A 20,684-nucleotide genomic window follows, 5' to 3' on the forward strand; every position below is an offset into this window, starting at 1 on the left:
ACATTTTCTCAAGCCTCCCCAGTGTGACAACAAGCCAATCCCATTTGTAGCTATCCAGCATGCTGAAATCACCTGCTGACATTCAGTGGGGAAATGGCTGCAAAGCAAACTGTGTAGAGTATATCAAACCATTACTGGAATGTGAATGTTCATTCTGATAATCTTTCTTTAAATAGCAATAAAAACTTCTTTTTGTGCCATCCTAGGCTGTGTAGATAATACTCTCTTAATTGATTAATACAGGGGAGTATGTTTAATACCTGGAAGCCCATGTGGGTAGTGCTGTCAGAAGATGGAATTGAATTCTTTAAGAAGAAGACTGATAACAATCCTAAAGGAATGATTCCCCTCAAAAACAGCACACTGACCAGTCCCTGCCAGGATTTTGCTAAAAGAACAGTGAGTATTTATGTTTTCTGAAGTATGCTGAAGTAAGGCCTATCCCAAGAGTAGGCAACACCCTTTGCATTCAAAGGAAGTGGGTGGATGTGTATTTAAGGACTATATGTGTATTGCCTGTGTATTTATGTATATAAATATGTATCCTTCATGGGCCAAATGATATTATGATATCACCGTAGTAGGATGGAATGAAATTATTTTGAAGGCATCATTCCAAGTCACAGTGCGTTTGGAAGTTGGAGTAGTCTAAAAGACAGAATTGGTCTTTTAAGCCTTGTGGAATCTTATGATCATTATTTTGCTCCTAATTACTCACAGGGGAACCACCTCATCCAACCCAAAAGTCCCAAACCTTTGCCCTTAGGATGTAAACTGAGATTCTAGTGGCTATAAGAGAAATGATGGAAGGCTGCACATGTCCTATAAGCCATGTCATACTCTTGGCTTTGACATCCACCATACGTGTCCCCATCACTTCATATTTGCAGGAAATGTTGATAGGAATAAAACATAGGTAACATCATCATCAGTAATCACAAATAATAATTTTTATTTAGTGCCAAAAGAGCCAAAAAACTAATCACAAATAGATACTGGGTTGGCCACAGTGAGTTTTGAACAAAATGGTCTTTTGGTTGGATCCAGCACAGCTGTTTCTTTTGTTCCTATGAATGTAAAGAAAAGAATATATAAAAAAAGCAAAGTTAATGGAAAAGCGACTGATCTTAGAGGCAAGTTCCTTTGGCTCGGTAGTCACCACAATATTTCTGATATGCTGCTAACTACTGTGTTAACACAATGTTCTCTGCTGTACTTTTAAGAAAAATAATAATAATAAAATCATTAGTAAAAATGGATTCATGTGCAGCCCTTGTACACATTTCCTTTTTTCCCCTCTCTCTTCAAGTCATCTGTGAAAATAGTTTTTACAGTACTGTGGTTTTGTTACTAACACATTTCAAACTACAGTCTTGCTCTGGCATAGAATGCTTTGTGAAATATTTTAAACTGTAAATAGATTATTTATTTTCTATCCCTCTCCCTGTAGGCATTGCAAGTAGATACTTCTGTCTGGACTGATACACAATAAACCAAATCTCTCTTGAGACAATCAGAACACCCTGAAAGCTCCTGTCCAAATAATAGGGAGATATTTATTTAAAAGATAGTAAAATAGAAAGGGGAAAGTATTTTGGTGCACTCCATACAGTATAGAAGTAAATAAACTGAATAAGGTTTATAGTTCCTACTGTTTCTTAGTCAAATCTAAGGATCATCTGAAGAGAGTTGCTGTTCTGAAGCATGGTAGTATCCACGTCTCAGTCTGTGGTATATACAATGTGGTTTTTCCTTATTTCAGCAGAGGTTGGAGCATATCTACAGTGCTGTGAAATTGTCCCATTTCTTAACTGAAGGATGTCAAAAGACCCAGAATTGAGCATGCTTCCTTTTTTCTATCGCCATTTCTCTTTCTAACTCTGAGCTAAGGAAACCAGGCATTCATCTCTCAATACCGAGTTCTTATATTAACAATAAATAGGATTGTTTTTCTCAGTTGTTTTAATATTGCCTGTTTAGACACTTTAGCTGGGGAATGAACTATCTACTCTACACTGCTTGCTAACATGCTGCCTACAAAAAACTATTTATACAGGCTAACAATAAGATCTGTTCTTATTCCAGTTTGTCTTTAAACTCTCAACGGCCAAACAACAGGATCACATCTTCCAAGCTTCTCATCTTGAGGAGAGAGATGCTTGGGTGAAAGATATCAAGAAGGCCATCAAATGTATTTTGGGAGGACAAAGGTTTTCCAGGAAATCAACCAAGAAATCTATCAGGCTTCCTGAAACCATCAATCTGAGGTGTGTTCCAAAACTAAACATTGCTTATATAAGTAGGATGTAGGAAAATACTTTTATTTCAAAAGCTTTATTTTTATGAGGCAGCTACAGAAGCAGCTGCTTAAATTATTTTGTTCTGAAACTTGCCATCCAAATTCCTAATTCTTCTATATCAACAAGCTGGAATGAAAGCATATCTTATATATTTTCTGGTCTCAGAAAAAAAGGTGTCCCCCCATTTTTGTTCTCAGGAAGCTTACTTTTGGCAGCATTTCTGAGACAACTTCAGTCAGGTGAAGTAGCTACGAATGCCACTTTTTTTCTTATTTTTCTTTCTCTCTCATCACAGATCAGCATCTCCAGCTGTCTGTTGCTTCCTGAAAGTAGAATTAGTTCATATTTCTCTCCCAGGTTTAAAAAGATGTTTGAAAAACTTGGCACAAGAAGGTTTGCTTGAGATAGTACCCAATATTATTAACTGGAAGAATATTAATTTTCTATTACATTCAAACCATGTTCCAATACCAGATAATAGATGTATTTTATCTAGAGCAATGTTTGTCAACCTCAACAACTTTAAGATGGTGGACGTCAACTGCCATGCTAGCTGGGGAGCATGGATCTAGAAAAAGCCATTTTTTGGAAGTGTTGATCTATTCCTACATGTTCTTTCAGGTATAAGAATTTAAGCTATCCACAGGATTCAGAAACCTGGGGCAAATCAGTAGCCCATTATCACAATAACTAGCAAAGTCTGTTAGATGCCTTTAGTGTGAATCTTAAAAATTTGTGATTTTATTTAAGCCAATTTTTTTTATCAACAATGTTGCTGCTTTGTTTTAAAACATTTATTTTTTGCTGTTTAAAACAAATCTCAGTGTAGTTATATTTACCCTTTTTGTTTTCTGCACAGTGCTTTGTATCTCTCTATGAGAGACCCTAACAAGGGGATTCGGGAAATGAAGCTGGAAAAAGACAAGAAAATTTTCAATCACTGTTTTACAGGTAGGAAGTTAAGAATTGCTTAAACAAGAACAAAATAGATCAATTAAAATATATACTAAAAATGGAAGTGTAAAATATATACTAAAAATGGAACTGTAATGTGTTGTATTCCAAGAAAATAGAATTATAGCAATGACATAAAATAAGGAATAAAAGGCAGCAAATAAATTGCATAAAGAAATAAAATAATCTGAGGGATTCAATTCTGGTGACAAGGATATCCTATCCTATCCTATCCTATCCTATCCTATCCTATCCTATCCTATCCTATCCTATCCTATCCTATCCTATCCTATCATCAAATTGCATTCCAATATTTCTCAAAACAGAGAATATATATTACAGTCCACTTTTCCAAAAGCTTGGTAGTCATTAACTATTGTTTTTAATTCCTAGCATATCTCATACTGTCCAACTTATTGTCACAAAATATGAGTTATAAAAAATAATTAAGACAGCATGCTTCCCAGAAATTGATGCATGTACCGAAACGTATGTGAATAGAATAGAGAAATGATTTCGGTTGACTAAAGAAAATTGGAATATCCTTTATAATGATTTGGGAAGTACTACTAACTGCTAATGCTTACAAAAATTTACTGTGAAGACATTAGGAAAACATTAGCTACAGTCTAAGTATTAGAATAGAATAGAGTTGGAGGTCATCTAGCCCAACCCCCTGCTCAAGCAAGATAGCCTATACCAGGGGTCTTCAAACTCGGCCCTTTTATGACTCACGCTGGCTGAGGAATTCTGGGAGTTGAAGTCCATGAGTCATAAAAGGGTCGAGTTTGAAGACCCCTACCCTATACCATTTCAGACAAGTAGTTGTCCAATCTTCTCTTAAAAACCTTAAAAATGTCTGGAGGCAAGTCATTCCACTGATTAATTGTTCTGTCAGGAAATTTCTCCTTAATTCTAGGTTGCTTCTGTCCTTGATTAGTTTCCATCCATTGCTTCTTGTCCTACCTTCTAGTGCTTTAGAAAATAGAGTGACTCCCTCTTCTTTGTGGCAACCCCTGAGATATTGGAACACTGCTATCATGTCACCTCTAGTCCTTCTTTTCATTAAACTAGAACATTATAATCTATTTCAAATAAGATTCAGAGATAGTCATCATTGGGATTTGCTTTTCTGCTTTCTTAATTCTTATCATATCTACTGTTTTTTTTAATGTACCTTTTGTGACCATCCTTTCTTCTTCTCCTTGTCATCAGGTAGTTCTGTGATTGATTGGTTACTGTCAAACAATTCATTACGAAATCGCCAAGAGGGCATAGTGCTGGCATCTGCCCTATTGAATGAAGGCTACTTTCAGGCTGCTGGTGATACATCGAAGAATGCGCTTCAAGGCCTATCAGAAACCCCCTTCTTGGATATTGAGGATGCCTATTACTATTTTGTAAGTGTCCAGACGTTGTCTTCTTTATCTAATCACAGAAAAATTTGGGAGTATACCTATCCAACAAGCAACAAGAAAAGCATCTTGACTGATGTAATGCATTACTTGGTCTCCCTATCTCACTCTTCTTTAAACAAAAAAACAAAAGTGGTACTCACAGATGTTTGTGTGTGTCTACCTACATTTTTTTTAAAGAAAACATTGCATTAGACCAGACCAGATGCCAGTCTGAACATCATACACACTCTGTATGAATTGAAAATTCTACTTTTTATACTACCACATGCAAAGCATATAAAATCTGCACTAACTTTACACCCAGAGTGGTTCAGGCATAAAGCTTTGGTAAATTAATGACAAGTGGTAATTTTTACCCCTCACCCATAAAAAGCCGCACCACATTTGCAGTCCAAAGCCACTCCCTTGAATTAATTGTCTTTATTTTCATATATTGGTGAACGCAAAACAGTATGCTTCAGGTACTTTAGGTATCTATTAGAAGACTTTTTTTTACCTTAAGGCTGAGCTTGTATTAAAAAACCCACCAAGCTAATTTTTATACTTGATTACAGTAACAGCAGGTTGCATTACAAAAGTATAGTAATTATAGAATGATTTAATAATTAATTTGTGCCTTAGAATGAAATTCTAACTACATCTATATCAAACAGAGGGGGATTTACTTAATTTTGAATAGATGTGCACAGGCTTGTCTTATTAATCTGTCAGTTATAATGCTTTCTGGCATTTATTAATTAAAAATAATTTGATAGAAAAAATGTGATTCAGCATTTTATGTAGAAAATCATAGCATATATAGAGAATCAACCATATGGAGCCTCTGAGCTGAGTCAGTACAGTATAGACTTCCTTTGTAATAGCTGTCATTTCATAGGAATGTGTAATGTGTAATGTTTGATTACAAATGTATAGACTTTTCAGGGTTTTTTTTTTCTTATCATGTGCTTGTTAACCATAGATACGAGTTCAACATATATGCTTTTGGGAAATCGAAAGTCCAACCAGACTTCAGATATTGTTACTTCTTCTCTATGAGAATTGCTGAACTTGTCCCACAAGAGAGCTTTGGGGATAAATTAACCATGGGTCTGCTTGCAAAACATCTGATGATCCATCTGATGATAACCACCGAGGGGGAGATCTATTTTTATCAGTACTTGGAGCATGATCTATCAGCTGAACCATACCCTTCCCAACTTTCCACTCCATATCCTGCAATTTAAAAACTTTTCCCATTTTATATTTTATGACATGAAAGATTATTCTAGATGGGAAAGAAAGATGAAAGCAGCATAGATGTTTTACTTTTTAAATTCCGAATAATGATAAAAGTTGACCTCTGTCCTTTCTGTTTTATAGTCAGATCAATAAACCTCTTTAGGGTGTGCACATCAAGTTTGGCCTAAAAGTAGGCTCACACAACTTGTCCTCTATTTGCTAGAAAATAGTCAGCAATCAGATATCACATCATCCATGGTGACCATAATCTCCATAATGCTATAAACTATAGTGGCTAAATTGATGGAAGTTGATTAAAAAAATCAGAAGGTGTGACATTACCTAGCTTCAAGTTTCACTCTATATGTTTGTGTAAATACTGTGTTAAAATTACTTAGGACCCTGATTGGCAAATCTCTATGCAACATATAAGTTTGCTAAGATAGAGTGCCCATGTATTATTTGGGAAAAGATAATCTTTTACTTAAAGGACTTTTAAGAGATGGATTTAATTCTTTTATTTTGGCTGCTGCCTTTTCTACTTGGCCATAATCAACCTAATCTGGCAAGATATGTTAATAGTGTTTCAAGAGACCATATTTGATTGATTGAACAATACTGATGTCAGCCCTTTGCTTATCCTCACCAAGCTGAATAGCTTCTTTTTTATCATGCACCTTCACTTTTCCATCTAGCTGTATAATACTGTGAATTAAGACACAGGCAACAAACTTTACTGTGTCTTCTAACTGAGCCCTTCTTGTATTATGAGCCTCAGCTGCTCATTTTATTTCCTTATTTATTTCATATGGGAGTTACAGGGTCAGTTGCATAGGACAAGGCAAAATCTGCCAAAGTCTGTTTACAGCATAAAAGATAAAAGTTAGTAATATATTTGCCAAGAAGGAAAAGCAGCTATGGCAAACGACAAAAAAAGTCTTTGTCTGTTTGTCCTCTGTTCTAAAGAGAAAGTTAGTAGATGCATACAAAAAAAAAAGAATGGCCCTATTGGAATGATGGGTAGATAAGCCAATGGTTTCTCCATTCTCTATAACAGGGTGTGTGTTTTTTTAATGTCCAACTAACGCTAGCGTTATTTAACAGCCCAAACTATCCTAGGAGACATTTATCAACTTGTCTTCTTCAATATCTTAAAATAGGCAGACAGTGGCTTCTTCTGTGAGGGCAACTCCAGTGATGATGACACAGTCTTCAAGGACGAATTCAGAGGCCTGGTGGTCAAACAGGGTTGTCTGCTGAAACAGGTTTATATATATATCTTGGGTTTTTTGGTACATAAAATATAAACTTATGTATTACATATTTAATGATATCAGCCGGTCTAAAAATATCTCCAAGGTACTCAACATTCTCTGAATTTTCCTGGCTACATTCATGCACTTTAGCATGGCTAAGCAGCAATCAGTTGCTAGTGGGGATACAGCCACTCTGCAAATTTCTGAGCTGACTTGCCAATCCCACTCACCAGCCTCTAACTTGTTTCAACCCACAGAACAGAATAAGAGGTGGAGGGCTTTTTTGAAAAGGGAATTACAAAGCTCACCTGCTTTTGAGGCAAGAAATATATATCAGAAGGCAGGACTGACATTGAGAAGTCTAGATTTACTGTAGACCCATACCAATTCTGTGAGCTGATTGTTACTGGTATATGAGTAAATGTTAAAAAAGAAAGAAAGATGTCATCTGCCCTTGCAACAGTTTTGGAAAGAGGGCTAAAATATAACAGATAGCCAAAAGAGTAATTTTCCTTGGTAGTACAGATTAAATGTAATACTCATCTGATGTCCCATTGGTTCCATACAACAGATCTGGCTTTAACAGAATTACAGTAGGATTTGACATATAGAACACTCAAAGACTTAAAAGCATATGACTCATTGAGTTTCCAACTTGATTCATGCTGTTCTGGCAGAAAATAAAAAAATCGCAACATTTTGTGGAAATGATCAAGACCTATGGTAGAACTGATGATCAGTTTTAAATGAGTTTCAAAGACATAAAGTTTAACTCTTATTTTTTGCTCCCCATATTTAATAGACTACTAGATCTATTAAAACGTAACCTTTAACAAATTAAACTCGAAACATTTTGTATCTATTTCATTAAAATCTCAAATCACCAGATGTAAAAGTCCACTGAATTGCCTTTTATGCTGTCCATTTTGCTTTATGACACATTTTCTTTACCTCTTCAACAAGCTTTTTACTAAGCTTTTTTAAGAAAAGGGGGGGGGGAAGATACACAAAAAAAGGAAAAAAAGAGACAAAACCAGAACTGAGATTTTTATTCATGTTTTTTAATTGATAAAAAGCAAGCTTGACTATAAGTCAGGAAGAAAAGTCATGCCCTGAAAGGTTGTATACACATAATATAATTTATGTAATATTCATATTACATGTAATTATATGATAAATACATACAGGTGGCTGAGTTTAAATCAAACATGGAAAATCTTTTGGTGGCCAGGATCTATAGATAAGGAGGCAACCAGGCAATATCTGTGAGAAAGATTAAATGTTTTCCACTGCCCACACACCCTCCCATCCTCTATTAGGAGGAAGGGCAGGTAGAATATATTGTTTTAAAATAGTAAATTCATTTCATAGCTTGCACTTCATACTGGTTGTGTTTACCTATCACATACTCAAAATTATGAGAAAATCATCAAATTCAGCCAAATGGTGGTAATCCAAAGCAAGAGGCTCTAAGATCTGCAAAAAGGGAACTCAGTCCTAAGGACAGAAGTTATTGACACTGGTTTATGTCATATAAAATAACCAATTTTATCATCAGGGAAAAGTCCAATAAAATCATTGGAATCTTTGCTATTGATTTTATTAGCATGAGGATAACTTAAACTGTCTTGTTCGATTGTGAGAACAAGGCTTGGTTATAGTTTGACATTTATGCCTACATAGCAGAAGAATAAAAATTATGCTTTCTTAATATTTATTTAGGGTCATAGAAGGAAAAACTGGAAAGTGCGGAAATTTGTTTTGAGAGAGGACCCTGCCTACATGCATTACTACGATCCTGCGGCAGTAAGTGTGTTTATCACTCAGTTTTGTTGAAATGCCACTTGGTGATGAAATTGCCTACTGCACACGGTAGGAATAGTATGTTTAGTACTAATTTACTATTAGCACCCATAATTCACTATTAGCACCTATCCTTCATAATAAAGCTCAAATATGTTTTGTCAGCATTAAGTGATGCAGTGTACTTTATGATGAAGCCACTTCCTGATTAGACACCTCTAGTGGATTTGTATAGTCTTGCACAGTTGTCTCTGGCAGTATTGAATGTCAGCACCCAGAACCTATGGTAGTTGAGGGTTCTAGTTTTTGGACTCCAACACATCTGGATATCACCTATGTGGAAAAGGCTGCTGCGCCATTATCTCTGTACATGAATAAGTTTTGTTATCCTTCAAACACTTGGACAATCACAGGCATTCTTTATGCACATGTGAAAACAAAACTGCAGAGATAATGGGACCATGCCTCTTATATCTTTGGGCACCATCTCTAATCCTCCATGACTTCCTTATGTTAAGCAAAGAAGTCTTAAGCATAACATAAGTTTGCTTAACATAAGTCTTCCTTATGTTAAGCAAAAGAGTCTTGGTGGAGCAGTGGGCTAATGCCTCCTTAAGTAACACCAGCTGCCTGCAATTAGTGCAGGTTCGCATCCCACCAGGCTCAAGGTTGACTCAGCCTTCCATCCTTCCGAGGTAGGTAAAATGAGGACCCAGATTGTTGGGGGCAATTAAGCTGACTTTGTAATAATGCCGCTTGGGGTGTGTGTGAAAGCCCTAACAAGCAGGCATATACATAGAATGAAGGCTACTGCTAAGCTTGTAAGCCGCCCTGAGTCTTCGGAGAAGGGCGGGATATAAATGGAATGAAAATAAATAAATAAAAAAATAAGTCTGAAAGGTAGCTTGAACAGCTCTTGTCTTATCTACTCCTCTTTGGCTTTTTCCCTTTCTTGTCATTTGCTGAAAGAAAACAGATTCTCTTTTAAGTATTAGCTGTTGCAAAGCCAATAAGCCACAAAATTATTTGTCGTAATAGTGAAACTGTGCCCTAGATACCGTGTCCTTTTAGGAATCTCGGCACAAGGGAGTTCCCCAAGTCAGACAGTTCATGAAGAAGACCTTTAAACTAATATGATGCTGTTTCTTCCAAACCACAGATCTGACTAAGACATGTGAGTCCTTCCTTCCTTCCGTCTTAAAAGGATCCCTTCTGATATCTTGATGAGGTTGGGGAAGGAGTAGACAATATATAAGGAAGTAATCTTAGGGCTTGTGTGCACAGTGTGCATAGTCTCATTCTGTACAGTTTATTCTTCCTATGTTTCCTTTAAGAATTTTTATAAAGACTCTGGAGATGTCAGCAAAACTACTTATACATACATGCATACCTTTAATATCAGTCTTTATTCTAAATAATGTCCTAGAACTTGATTTCTTTTCAATTTTTTCTTTATCTATTCTCCCAAAATGCAAACCTCTTTTGTAAATCCAATAGAGGAAAATTATCTCTTGGTTTGTTATTTATACATCCTTTTTAATTATTAATTATTTATGAAGACATCAGCTGGTTTCTCTTGTATGTGTGATATCTTTTTCCATGTCATTCTTATAGCCTGTCATTTTTAAATCCAATTTCAAATGAGTCTCTCTTGTCAGATAAGACTTGTTCTTCTTTCATAACATCTTTAAAATCTAGTCTGTAGAGGTAGACACTCTTAACATTCACTTCTAGATCTAGCACTAGCATATCCTTCAGTACACCTAATGTTAAAATATTTTTCTTTATTTTGCACTAATATGTCAAATTTAAGTGTACTACTCCTTTCATTGCGATCTTCAGTTCCTCCTGGTTTTCTCTAATGTTCAACCTTCAAAGTCTCATCTTACCTTTTTTATTTTTTTAAAGAGAATTTAAAACAAAAGTATTTTCCTGTGGGAAGGATTAAGTGCTTAAAGTTGTGTTTAAAACTTCTCTCACTAAGGATTGAAGGAAAGTCACCTGGTGCTGTAAAACCTATTGATCCAAACATTCCTAGTAGCTGAAAAGCAGTTAACAAGCAACTTCCCAAATAATTAGAAAAGAGAGTATGGGATCCAGTGTCCTTTTGAAAGTGTTTAAGCAAGATGGCTATTCCTTCATCTCCCACTGTAAAACTGCTAAATCCACTGTAAAACTGCTGTCTTGAGTCTCCTCATGAGGAGCAATTGTATGGAGCATTTATGGTCAATCTCAGGTTTTCTCCTTATCCAGAGAGAAATTACTAAGAGCTAGACTACATGCCGCCTCTGTATTCTGCCACTAACAGCAGTGTTGTCTTGAGATTACCATTTCTTTCCTGGAGTCTGAGTCTGCATGAATATTGAATGAAATTTCTTTCAGGGAGAAGAGCCACTTGGAGCCATTCACTTGAGGGGCTGTGTAGTGACGGCAATTGAAGATACATCAGATGGTAATCACTAAGCAGGAGTACTTAAGTTAAAAGCGGTAGAGCAATTTTGGAGAGATTTTCCAAAAGTGAGGGGTTCCCATGAGCCTGTGTTGCCTGATTTTCAGACTAGCATTCTGAAAATTATAGCATACCTAATTAATATGGTCTTTTTCACTCCCAATAACTGGGAAAATGTTGCTTCCAAGGCAAGCCTCCTGCTGCAGTTCATTTACACATTAACTATGAATAAATATAAATATCTTAATGTTAATTTTTGCATTGGTAGGTTATATACTTAAATAATATATTTTATAGGTTGCTGTTGTATTTCTACTCTCAGGAAGGAGGTGAAGTGCCAGGAAGCCAGCTCCCTTCCCTTCTTGCTTCCCTCTTCTCTTTGGGGTGGAACCCAATTCTGGGAAGTGGCAGCTTAACTTTAAATGATAATAATAATAAAAAATGGACCAGTTGGTTCTATGTATCTAAGCAAAGGAGAGTCTTATAAATGTAGAAATTTTCTATGTCGATTAAATGGAAATGCAAAGAGTTTCATTTATGCTTGTTATCCAGTAAGGATGGAAGCGAGTGATTTCTTCCGAGGCAGAAGTGCTGAAACAAGCCCTCTCCCTGGTCCTTTGCTCACTTTTTCTTCTCTGTCTTCTCTAAATCAGGCAAAAAAAATGAAGTGGAGGGAAACCTTTTTGAGATTATTACCGCAAGTGAGGTTCACTATGTCCTTCAAGCAGCCACCTCTGCAGAACGTACAGAATGGATCAAGGCCATTCAGCTTGTCTCTAGAACTGGAAAATGAAAGACTGATGATTTTAGCAAAAAAAAGAAAAAAAACCTCAAAAAAAAAAGATTTACCAGCTCAGTAGCTCTCTGAAAAGGAATATCAGCTGGTTTTCAATTTAAACTGTTATTTAACAATAGTTTGTTTTAGAATTGGCAGAATATTTGATGGTGTGCAGATCAGATTTTTCTACAGTATTTGCTACTGTCCCAAAGAGGAATGGTAATCTGTAGAACAGTGGTGGCGAACCTATGGCACGTGTGCCAGAGGTGGCACGCAGACCCCTCTCTTTGGGCAAGTGTGCCATTGCCCCAGCCCCCCTCCTCCTATGGCCCCCCTCCTCACTAGTAGCCCCTCCAGACGACAGTTGCCCCCGGGTGCACAGCCAAGGACATGGCAGCTGGGCAGCAGAGACAAGACTCTGGCCTTGAACCCTATCGTGCACAGTTGATGTTGTGGGGTGCGGGTGGAGAGCATGGCCACCATGGTGCTGCAGGGCTGCCTGGGCGATTTGCTGCGGCTGGCCATGGAGGCAGTAGGTAGCCCTGTGGGCAGGTGGGGAGGGGCAGTTTTTGGGCATTCGGTGTCTAAAAGGTTCACCATCACTGCTATAGAACTTCAGATGCTGCTGACGAACACCCAGCATCCAACCAATATGGCCAATGATAAGGGATGGTGAGGGAACCAATTTACTAGCATCTGAAGGATCCAAAATCCCACATGGTTTTTTGTTTAAAATGCAATCATACATATAATTAGAATCTTCTGTTATACTTGTTTTCTTGTATGGGGCAACTCTGAAGCAGATGAATGAATAAATATAAATATGATATCTGTGATTGCTGCATATTGTGGTTCCATTGTAAACAGTATTTTCAATACTGTTGAAAAATAAAATATATTTTAATAAAGTTTCACAAAATAAAACCAGCATTATTGTCTTTGCTAAAAACATAAACTTTCCATTCTTTTATTCAACCTTGGCAATTTTAAGATGGGTGGACTTCCAACATTTTGGCTGGGAAATTCTTGGTGTTGAATTCTGTGGACCTTAAAGTTGCCAAGGTTGAGAAACATTGTTCTATGTCATAAATACCTGAGGTAACTTAAACACAAAACTGTAAGTCAAAGATATTTTTCTGTTTGATAATAATAGTAAATATCTTACTATAGGTTATATAAATATAAATATAAATCTAGTTTTCCATAATTCAATCAATTGTTACTATTATAAGCACATTTGATATATATATATATATATGTGTGTATATTATATGCACCCTGAATCAATTCAAGGTAGGATATAGACCTCTTCTCCCTAGCTAAAAGTGGGAGAATCCTCCCCAATCCTATGATGTATATAGATAGGATATTGATAGTATATGTCAAAATACTCCATTTTAAAATTTTCCAAATTTGTATTAATTTATTAACTAAAAAAATAAAAAAATAAAATGTAGGGACATAATGCAGATTTATTGTCAGCCATGCCTAAGTAAATAATCCATTTCACTGGGGGGGGGGATTTTCAGGTGCAAACAGTTTTATTTATTTTTCATGATTTCAATACAACTAGAATTTCACATCTCTGGGTGAAATTCAGACATCTAAATTAGAATGCAAGCCACATTGTACTACACATTAAAAGGAGCTCAAACTGGGATAAACAGATGGCGCACAAAACATAGTTTCTATTCTTCAAATGCTTCTTTTGGAACAGTCACGTTTTGATAGCTTTCCAAAAAATGATTGAATTACAGTCCATCTGGATCCTGGATTAAACTAAAGTGAAGCTAATTCCAGAGCAGCATCACAGAAACGTTTTTTGGTATCTTAAATCTTCACCTCCTGGATTAAGGATTTAATTTCATATTTATTTTTTATTAATTTTAACCTAAGCTAATTTTGTCTAATCTAATCCATTTGTTAACCATCCCATTGGCATATGCAGCAAAATAACTCCCGGGACATTATTTTATCAAGAGTCTAACTTTACGGATAGATCCATATAGGTACAGAAGAAGCAAAGAGGGTTTTGAGGTTTTGGCACGAAAGGTAGCATAGTTAAACTCTCCCTTTTCCTCCCTGAGCCACCTCGTGTCCATTATCCACCAACACAATTCAATCATATCGTTTTGGGAAACAGTCTGTGCCACTCGGAAGGTTCCTGTCAGGTTCCCAACACCACCTTGAAGTGTTGGGACTTTCTCAGGCTGCAAAGGTCTCACATAAATTCCTTAGCTCCCTCCCAGCTCCCCATACATTCCAAGGATTCCCCCCCTTCCCCCTCCCCTAGCCCCTGTTGTCAGGTTGCGAGTAGCGGTGTGTTACGAGTCAGCCTGGACACATTAATTTTAATTTAATATTAGTAATTTCAATAATTTTCATAACCAAATGCTAAAACATAGGTCAGAATTACAAGAGCCCATAAAACGGTGACCTTTGCTGCTGAAATCAGCTGCCTGGTTAATTATTTGGGTTGCAAGACTCAGGTGGCTAAAGCACAGTTTAATACAAAGGGAACAATGGAAATCCACGTTCTCTAGTTTCTTTATCTGGAAAGAGTGCTTGACTACTATAAAATACAAAGCTGGTAATTCTCAGCTTACGGTTCTCCGTATTGGTTTAGCTCTCTACTGCAGCAGATTTTACTTTGTGTTCTGAAGTTCTAATTTGGAAATCTCTTTTTAAATGGGGGGAAAAAACAGCTCAGAAAAAGTGATCATAGGAAAAGTGATCATCTGGACACTCATGCAAATGCACTGTTTTTTTGTAATGAGTTGTAAGAACATGCCTTCCATGGAAACCTACTCAGAACAAGCCATTATGGTAAATCATCCATGTTGACAGGACCCTGGATATTTCAGTGACTCAAAACTTTAAAGGAAGCCACAGGAAAAAGATAAAGCTTACTCTGAGAGCTACTGCCTCCTTGATAATTTGCACTGTGGTTGTTACCATTCAAGTGCTAAAAATATGCTATCATATCTTGCAAAGCAAGGAAACAGGATATCTAATTTATTATTGTACAGTGTCTGTTTTAAACAGTTAAAAGAGGTCACTGGGGCTAAGGTCTACAGAGATTACAATGACCACCAATGCAGAAAGAGAATTTATCTCACCATCATGGACTCAAAACATAACTATCTACATTAAATGTGTGTGAGAGAGACGATAGAAAGGTACAAATCTAGTAACAACACAAATACAATACCTTTCAGCAAATGGAGCAACCAGGTGACTAGAACCTAGTTGAGCATTATTGGATTAGCCAGATATGTCGAATTGTTATCCTTATAGTTTCTCTGGTTTGGGACTATGGAAGTTGTGATACTTTACATCAGGAAAGTGCCATGTTAGGGAAAACTGACAAAAGAAAAAGTCTTCAACTAAAGGCAATTTCGGGCTCAATTGTGGCCGTAAGTTGAGGACTACCTATCTTGTGCTTAGTTTCAATCAAGTGACACAACTTCTATTTTCTCAAGGGCCATATAGTTTCTTGAGAGCTGTATTCCAAAAAGGGAGAGAAGGGAATTCAAACCTGGAAGAAAGACTTTAAATGGGCATATTATCTCCACAAAACATAAGGCTCTTATTTTGACCCTTAAAATTCCTCCACGTTTCTCCCTAGTATAAAAAATTATATTGATATGATGACCAAAGCCATTGTGGGGAAGGTTGTTCTGGGAGCCAGAAAAGTGATGCTGGGGGTTGCATGTGTCCTATGGGCCATGTTTTTTTTGTACTCCTAGCTCATATAAATTGCTGATCATCTTCCTCGCCTCCTGTTTTCTGAACAGCTTAAAACTCTGTTGTAGCCCATTTCCTTCCTTTGGAAGAACTTTATTTTTGTCATAGTTAGCTTATTTAGAAATGCTTAAGTAGAGGACAGACAAAGGCAAGAGACACACCTAGCTGGAACTAGGTTCTGCTAGGGTCTGCAAGAGATACTTGTACTCCAAGATGCTGCTAGAAATCATGATTACCGTATATACTTGAGTATAAGCCGAATTTTTCAGCCCACTTTTTGGGCTGAAAAATTCCACTTCGGCTTATACTCCAGTCAACAAAAAAACTTACCGAGGACTTGTGCGCGGCCGAGGCTTTGGTGCTTCCGGGATCGCGCGCACCTCTCCCAAGCCACCGCCGTCCGGAGACCTGCCGAAGTTTGGGGAGGTTTGGGGAGGTGCACGCGCACCTCCCCAAACCTCCCCAAACGTCGGCAGGTCTCCGGACCTCCGCGCCCTGCCTGCCTGCTTCTTTCCTCTGCGGAAAGAAGCAGGCAGGCAGGGCGCGGAGGAACGGAGACCTGCCGACGTTTGGGGAGGTTTGGGCGCCTCCCCAAACGTCGCCGGGTCTCCGTTCCTCCGCGCCCTGCCTGCCTGCTTCTTTCCTCTGCGGAAAGAAGCAGGCAGGCAGGGCGCGGAGGAACGGAGACCTGCCGACGTTTGGGGAGGTTTGGGCGCCTCCCCAAACCTCCCCAAACGTCGCCGGGTCTCCGTTCCTCCGCGCCCTGCCTGCCTGCTTCTTTCCGCTGCGGAAAGAAGCAGGCAGGCAGGGCGCAGAGGTCCGGAGACCTGCCGACGTTTGGGGAGGTTTGGGGAGGTGCGCGCGCACCTCCCCAAACCTCCCCAAACTTCGGCAGGTCTCCGGACGGCGGCGGCTTGGGAGAGGTGCGCGCGATCCTGGAAGCACCGAAGCAAGTCCTCGGTAAGCTCCTGGCGGTCACTTGCTTCGCGTCTCCTGAGGGAAGGGGGGGCGACTGGAGCGGGCGTGTTTCCTCGCCTGCTGGGCGCCGCGATTTGCCCGGGGAACGCGCGGGCCCCGAATGGCAGCGTGGAGCGAGGAAGTGGACAGCCAGGGCTTCCCCGAGAGCCGCGGCCACACAGGGTATTCCTGTGTATTCAGGCTTGCAAAATGGCGGATCGAGCCTCTGCTGGCGGCAGAGGCTTGCAGAACGGCGGATCGGCTTATACTCGAGTCAACTTTTTCCAGTTTTTGGGGGTGAAATTGGGGGTCTCGGCTTATACTCGAGTCGGCTTATACTCGAGTATATACGGTAGTTCTTCATTAGCTGTACAATTAGACCAGACTAGAAATTAATTCCACAAGGAAGGCTAAAGCTATTTTTATTGAAATTGGTATAATAATGGCATCTTGAAAGTCTGATTGTGCTCCATCTCTCCCTCCTTCTTATAGTTCAGTATATAAGGGAGGTTTCTGACTGAGCCGCTTCTGAATATTATGTGACTGTTCTAGACTTTAAAAATGCTTCAGGTCACCAATCTTCTTCACCATCTACACTAAGGGTGTCAAACTGCCGGCATGCGGGCTGGATGCATCTTAGCGAAACTGCATCCACCCCATTGCTGGCAATGGCAAAAAAGTCATGGTACGTCATGACATGTCACGTGACATTGCCAGTTTGACACCCTGGTTAACACCTTTAGTGCTGGATCTCTCTTTTTAAAGTGCAGTTTCTTTTCACAAGAAGGTTCAAGTCAGCCATCATGCTAATTTTTCTTTTTAAAAAAATCTTACGTGACACCCAAGTCTTGCAAGATTTTAGTATCTTTATCTGTAATGTTCTGAACAAGATTTGGCCAATTCACAATATTTAGCTATACCTTCACATATTGTGTGTGTGCGCACATGCACCCAGGTATGTATATGTATCTAATTTGTCACCTACTTTCAAATTTGAATAACTCTTCTAGTCAAACAGTAATTCTCAAACCACAGCTGTGAATCATACTTTATATATTAAAGGTTTCGGTTGTATGTGAAAGTTTATAAACAGCTTGCAACCACAAATGAGAGCATATCCATTTTAAAATAAGTAGGTTTAAAATTTTATTTTAAAATAGGTATGCTTTCATATCAAAAACATACCAAGAAAAAGACATGGCAGATTTAAATTTTTGTAATGTCTTGGTATTTTGGTGTCTATATGATAGCACTCTTTTTTTTTAAAAAAAAAGATGTTAAGTTGCAACTGTAGGGAAGTTCAAAGGTCATAATATAATAAAACCTACAACTTAGCACAGATCTGAGGTCATTGAAACCCTAAAGTTTCATGTAATTGAAACTGTTAAATTATAGCCACTGAAATGCACTTAGAATTAAAATGTTCTTGCATGACAGCAGCCATCATTTTTTTTCTTTAATGTTAGTAAAGGTAAAGGTTCCCCCGCACATGCGTGCTAGTCGTTTCCAACTCTAGGGGCCAGTGCTCATCTCCGTTTCAAAGCCGAAGAGCCAGCGCTTGTCCGAGGACGTCTCCGTGGTCATGTGGCCGGCATGACTAGACGCCAAAGGCGCACGGAACGCTGTTACCTGCCCACCATAGTGGTCCCTATTTTTCTACTTGCATTTTTATGTGCTTTCGAACTGCTAGGTTGGCAGAAGCTGGGACGAGTAACAGGCACTCACTCTGTTATGTGGCACTCGGGATTTGACCCGCCAAACTGCCGACCTTCTGATCGACAAGCTCAGCGTCCTAACCCACTGAGCCACCGCGTCCCTTAGTCTTTAATGTTATTTTTATGTTATTATCGTATGTAGTTACTATTTTTCCTTCTTGTGTCTTAAAAAAAAAACTCCACTAAAATTAAAATAAACATGTTTTAAAGTTGGGTGTTTTTCCCAATCATTTCCATAAATCAACAGTTGGCTTTTTTCTTTTTCTTTTTCTTTTTCAAGCCAAGGATCACACCTGACGTTTGAAGAGTGTTTGCTTTAAACAACATCTTGGGCAAGTGAGAGCGCTATTAGAATATATAGAATATCAACATCTTGCTATTTTAAAAAAAACTTGTTTCCATCCTGTTTTTTTTATTTTGCAGCTTGGTTTTAAGCTAATCTCGAAGTTAAACATTGTTCATTTTTCTTTCTGTATGCTATGCCTTTCTGTTATTGGTTATTAAGATATTTTCAAAGAACTGTTTTATTATTCTCCCAACCTGTTTGTACTAAGAATCTTAGCATTATTTTCCTTTCTTTGACTCCTTTTGAAAAGGTTCCTGCTTGAGGCTGAGTCACCAAAATGTGCATTCATATACTGTAGGTGTTTTCGTGTTGTCCTCTGCTTTATTTCTGGCTTTGAATTTACTTGCTTCTGAAAGATATTGTAGTTATCTTCATCTCCAGCTTCTTCACTTGTCTGTTCGTCAATGACACATTGTGTTCTTCCAGAAATACAGTACTTAGTGAGAAAGTAAAGAAATTGCTCCACTGAAATATTTTGCACTGTATAGACCCAGGTTATTAGGGGGGCAATATGCTGACTCTGTAAAGGGCTGTAAAGCACTATAAAATGGTGTAAGGACCATCACAGCTTCCGTTGTCCCCAATTTCAATTCTTCCTTTTCTCCATCTTTATCAGGAAGGGGCAGGCTCTGGATTTTTTTTTCTTTACCTTTTTCTTCCCTCCACCTCAGGTGACTTTCGGGGCTTTTTCTTCCCACCCTTCCTTTTTTTCTGACCCCAAGTGACCATCTGGCTTGGTCTTCTTCACCAGAAGACCTGGCTTCTTCCAGGTCGTGGGAGAGGCTTTCATCTGGTTTCAAGCATAGGAGATCTTCGGCCCATTTCTCTGCCTGGAACTCGTCCATGTGAAATTTAGTTGTGACTCCCTGGATAGGGCAGCAGCTTCTCTGGGTTGAGTACTATGCAGATCTCGCTTTTATGTAAGGACGCACCTGAGCTAACCACCCAAGAAAGCAGAACTCTTGAAACAGGCATTGTCTCAAAAGGAAACTTTTATTAGGGGTTAGTGACAGTAGGGAAGTCAAGGTGAGATCTGAGGAAACTACCGTTTAAACGGTACAGTTAAACCAGCAATATTCCTCCTCCCACCAGATTCATAATGTCCATTTGAAATCCAGCCAATCCACAGGTGGCACAGTTGGTGCGCATCTCAAGATCTTCTCCAGTTTCATTTCTCTGTAAACGTCTCCCCGATAAGGGAGACACATTCCTTTCTCAAGTGGATAGAGGCAGGAGAGGAAAAGTAGAAAGCAAAAGTTATCCCAAGCGAAAGCAAATATCCTCCCTCCCCCCAGCAAAACTGCAGGTCCTAAAACATGAGCACAAGAGTATATGTGCAAGGAAAACAATAAGGAATTGGGGACCTGACAAACGGTATATAAGTCTAGGTGCTATTGTTAAGTGCTATTGCTGTCCTTCTACTGAGAGAAATCCAGACTTCCACAGTCCAGAAGTTCAGACAAAATAAATTTCATACTCCAAATTGATCAAATGATTGTGATCATACTCTGTAGTATAATCTTCTTATTTAGCTCTCTCGCTTATACAAACTAAAAATAATTTCTTATGTTCTAGTTTACCTTCAATGAATGTATGCGGTATAAAGTTAAGGGCAGCTTGTTACAAATGTACTCATGCTTTCATTAAACACAGTCTCAAACTTCGGATGTTAGTACACTGTCAGATGTTTAATACATTTGTAAGAATGCTAACCCAGCCACAGTGCTAATTATTAATTTA

The 20,684-nt window shown here is 38.3% G+C and overlaps 1 protein-coding gene across 1 annotated transcript in view; it reads left to right on the forward strand.

Annotated features, from left to right (window-relative positions):
- Nucleotides 1-13,098, forward strand: part of PLEK (pleckstrin) — a 29,271-nt gene extending 16,173 nt beyond the window's left edge. Inside the window, exons 2-9 of the mRNA XM_081313151.1 lie at nt 244-399; nt 2,086-2,267; nt 3,160-3,251; nt 4,470-4,654; nt 7,054-7,158; nt 8,872-8,955; nt 11,335-11,404; nt 12,055-13,098. Of these exons, the coding sequence (XP_081169277.1) occupies nt 244-399; nt 2,086-2,267; nt 3,160-3,251; nt 4,470-4,654; nt 7,054-7,158; nt 8,872-8,955; nt 11,335-11,404; nt 12,055-12,194 (1,014 nt within the window). The 3' untranslated portion in view covers nt 12,195-13,098. The remainder of the gene's footprint in view (nt 1-243; nt 400-2,085; nt 2,268-3,159; nt 3,252-4,469; nt 4,655-7,053; nt 7,159-8,871; nt 8,956-11,334; nt 11,405-12,054) is intronic.
- Nucleotides 13,099-20,684: the final 7,586 nt, after the last annotated feature.

This window comes from Vipera berus, assembly GCF_964194415.1.
Source record: "Vipera berus genome assembly, chromosome: 1".
NCBI classification, from domain to species: domain Eukaryota; kingdom Metazoa; phylum Chordata; class Lepidosauria; order Squamata; family Viperidae; genus Vipera; species Vipera berus.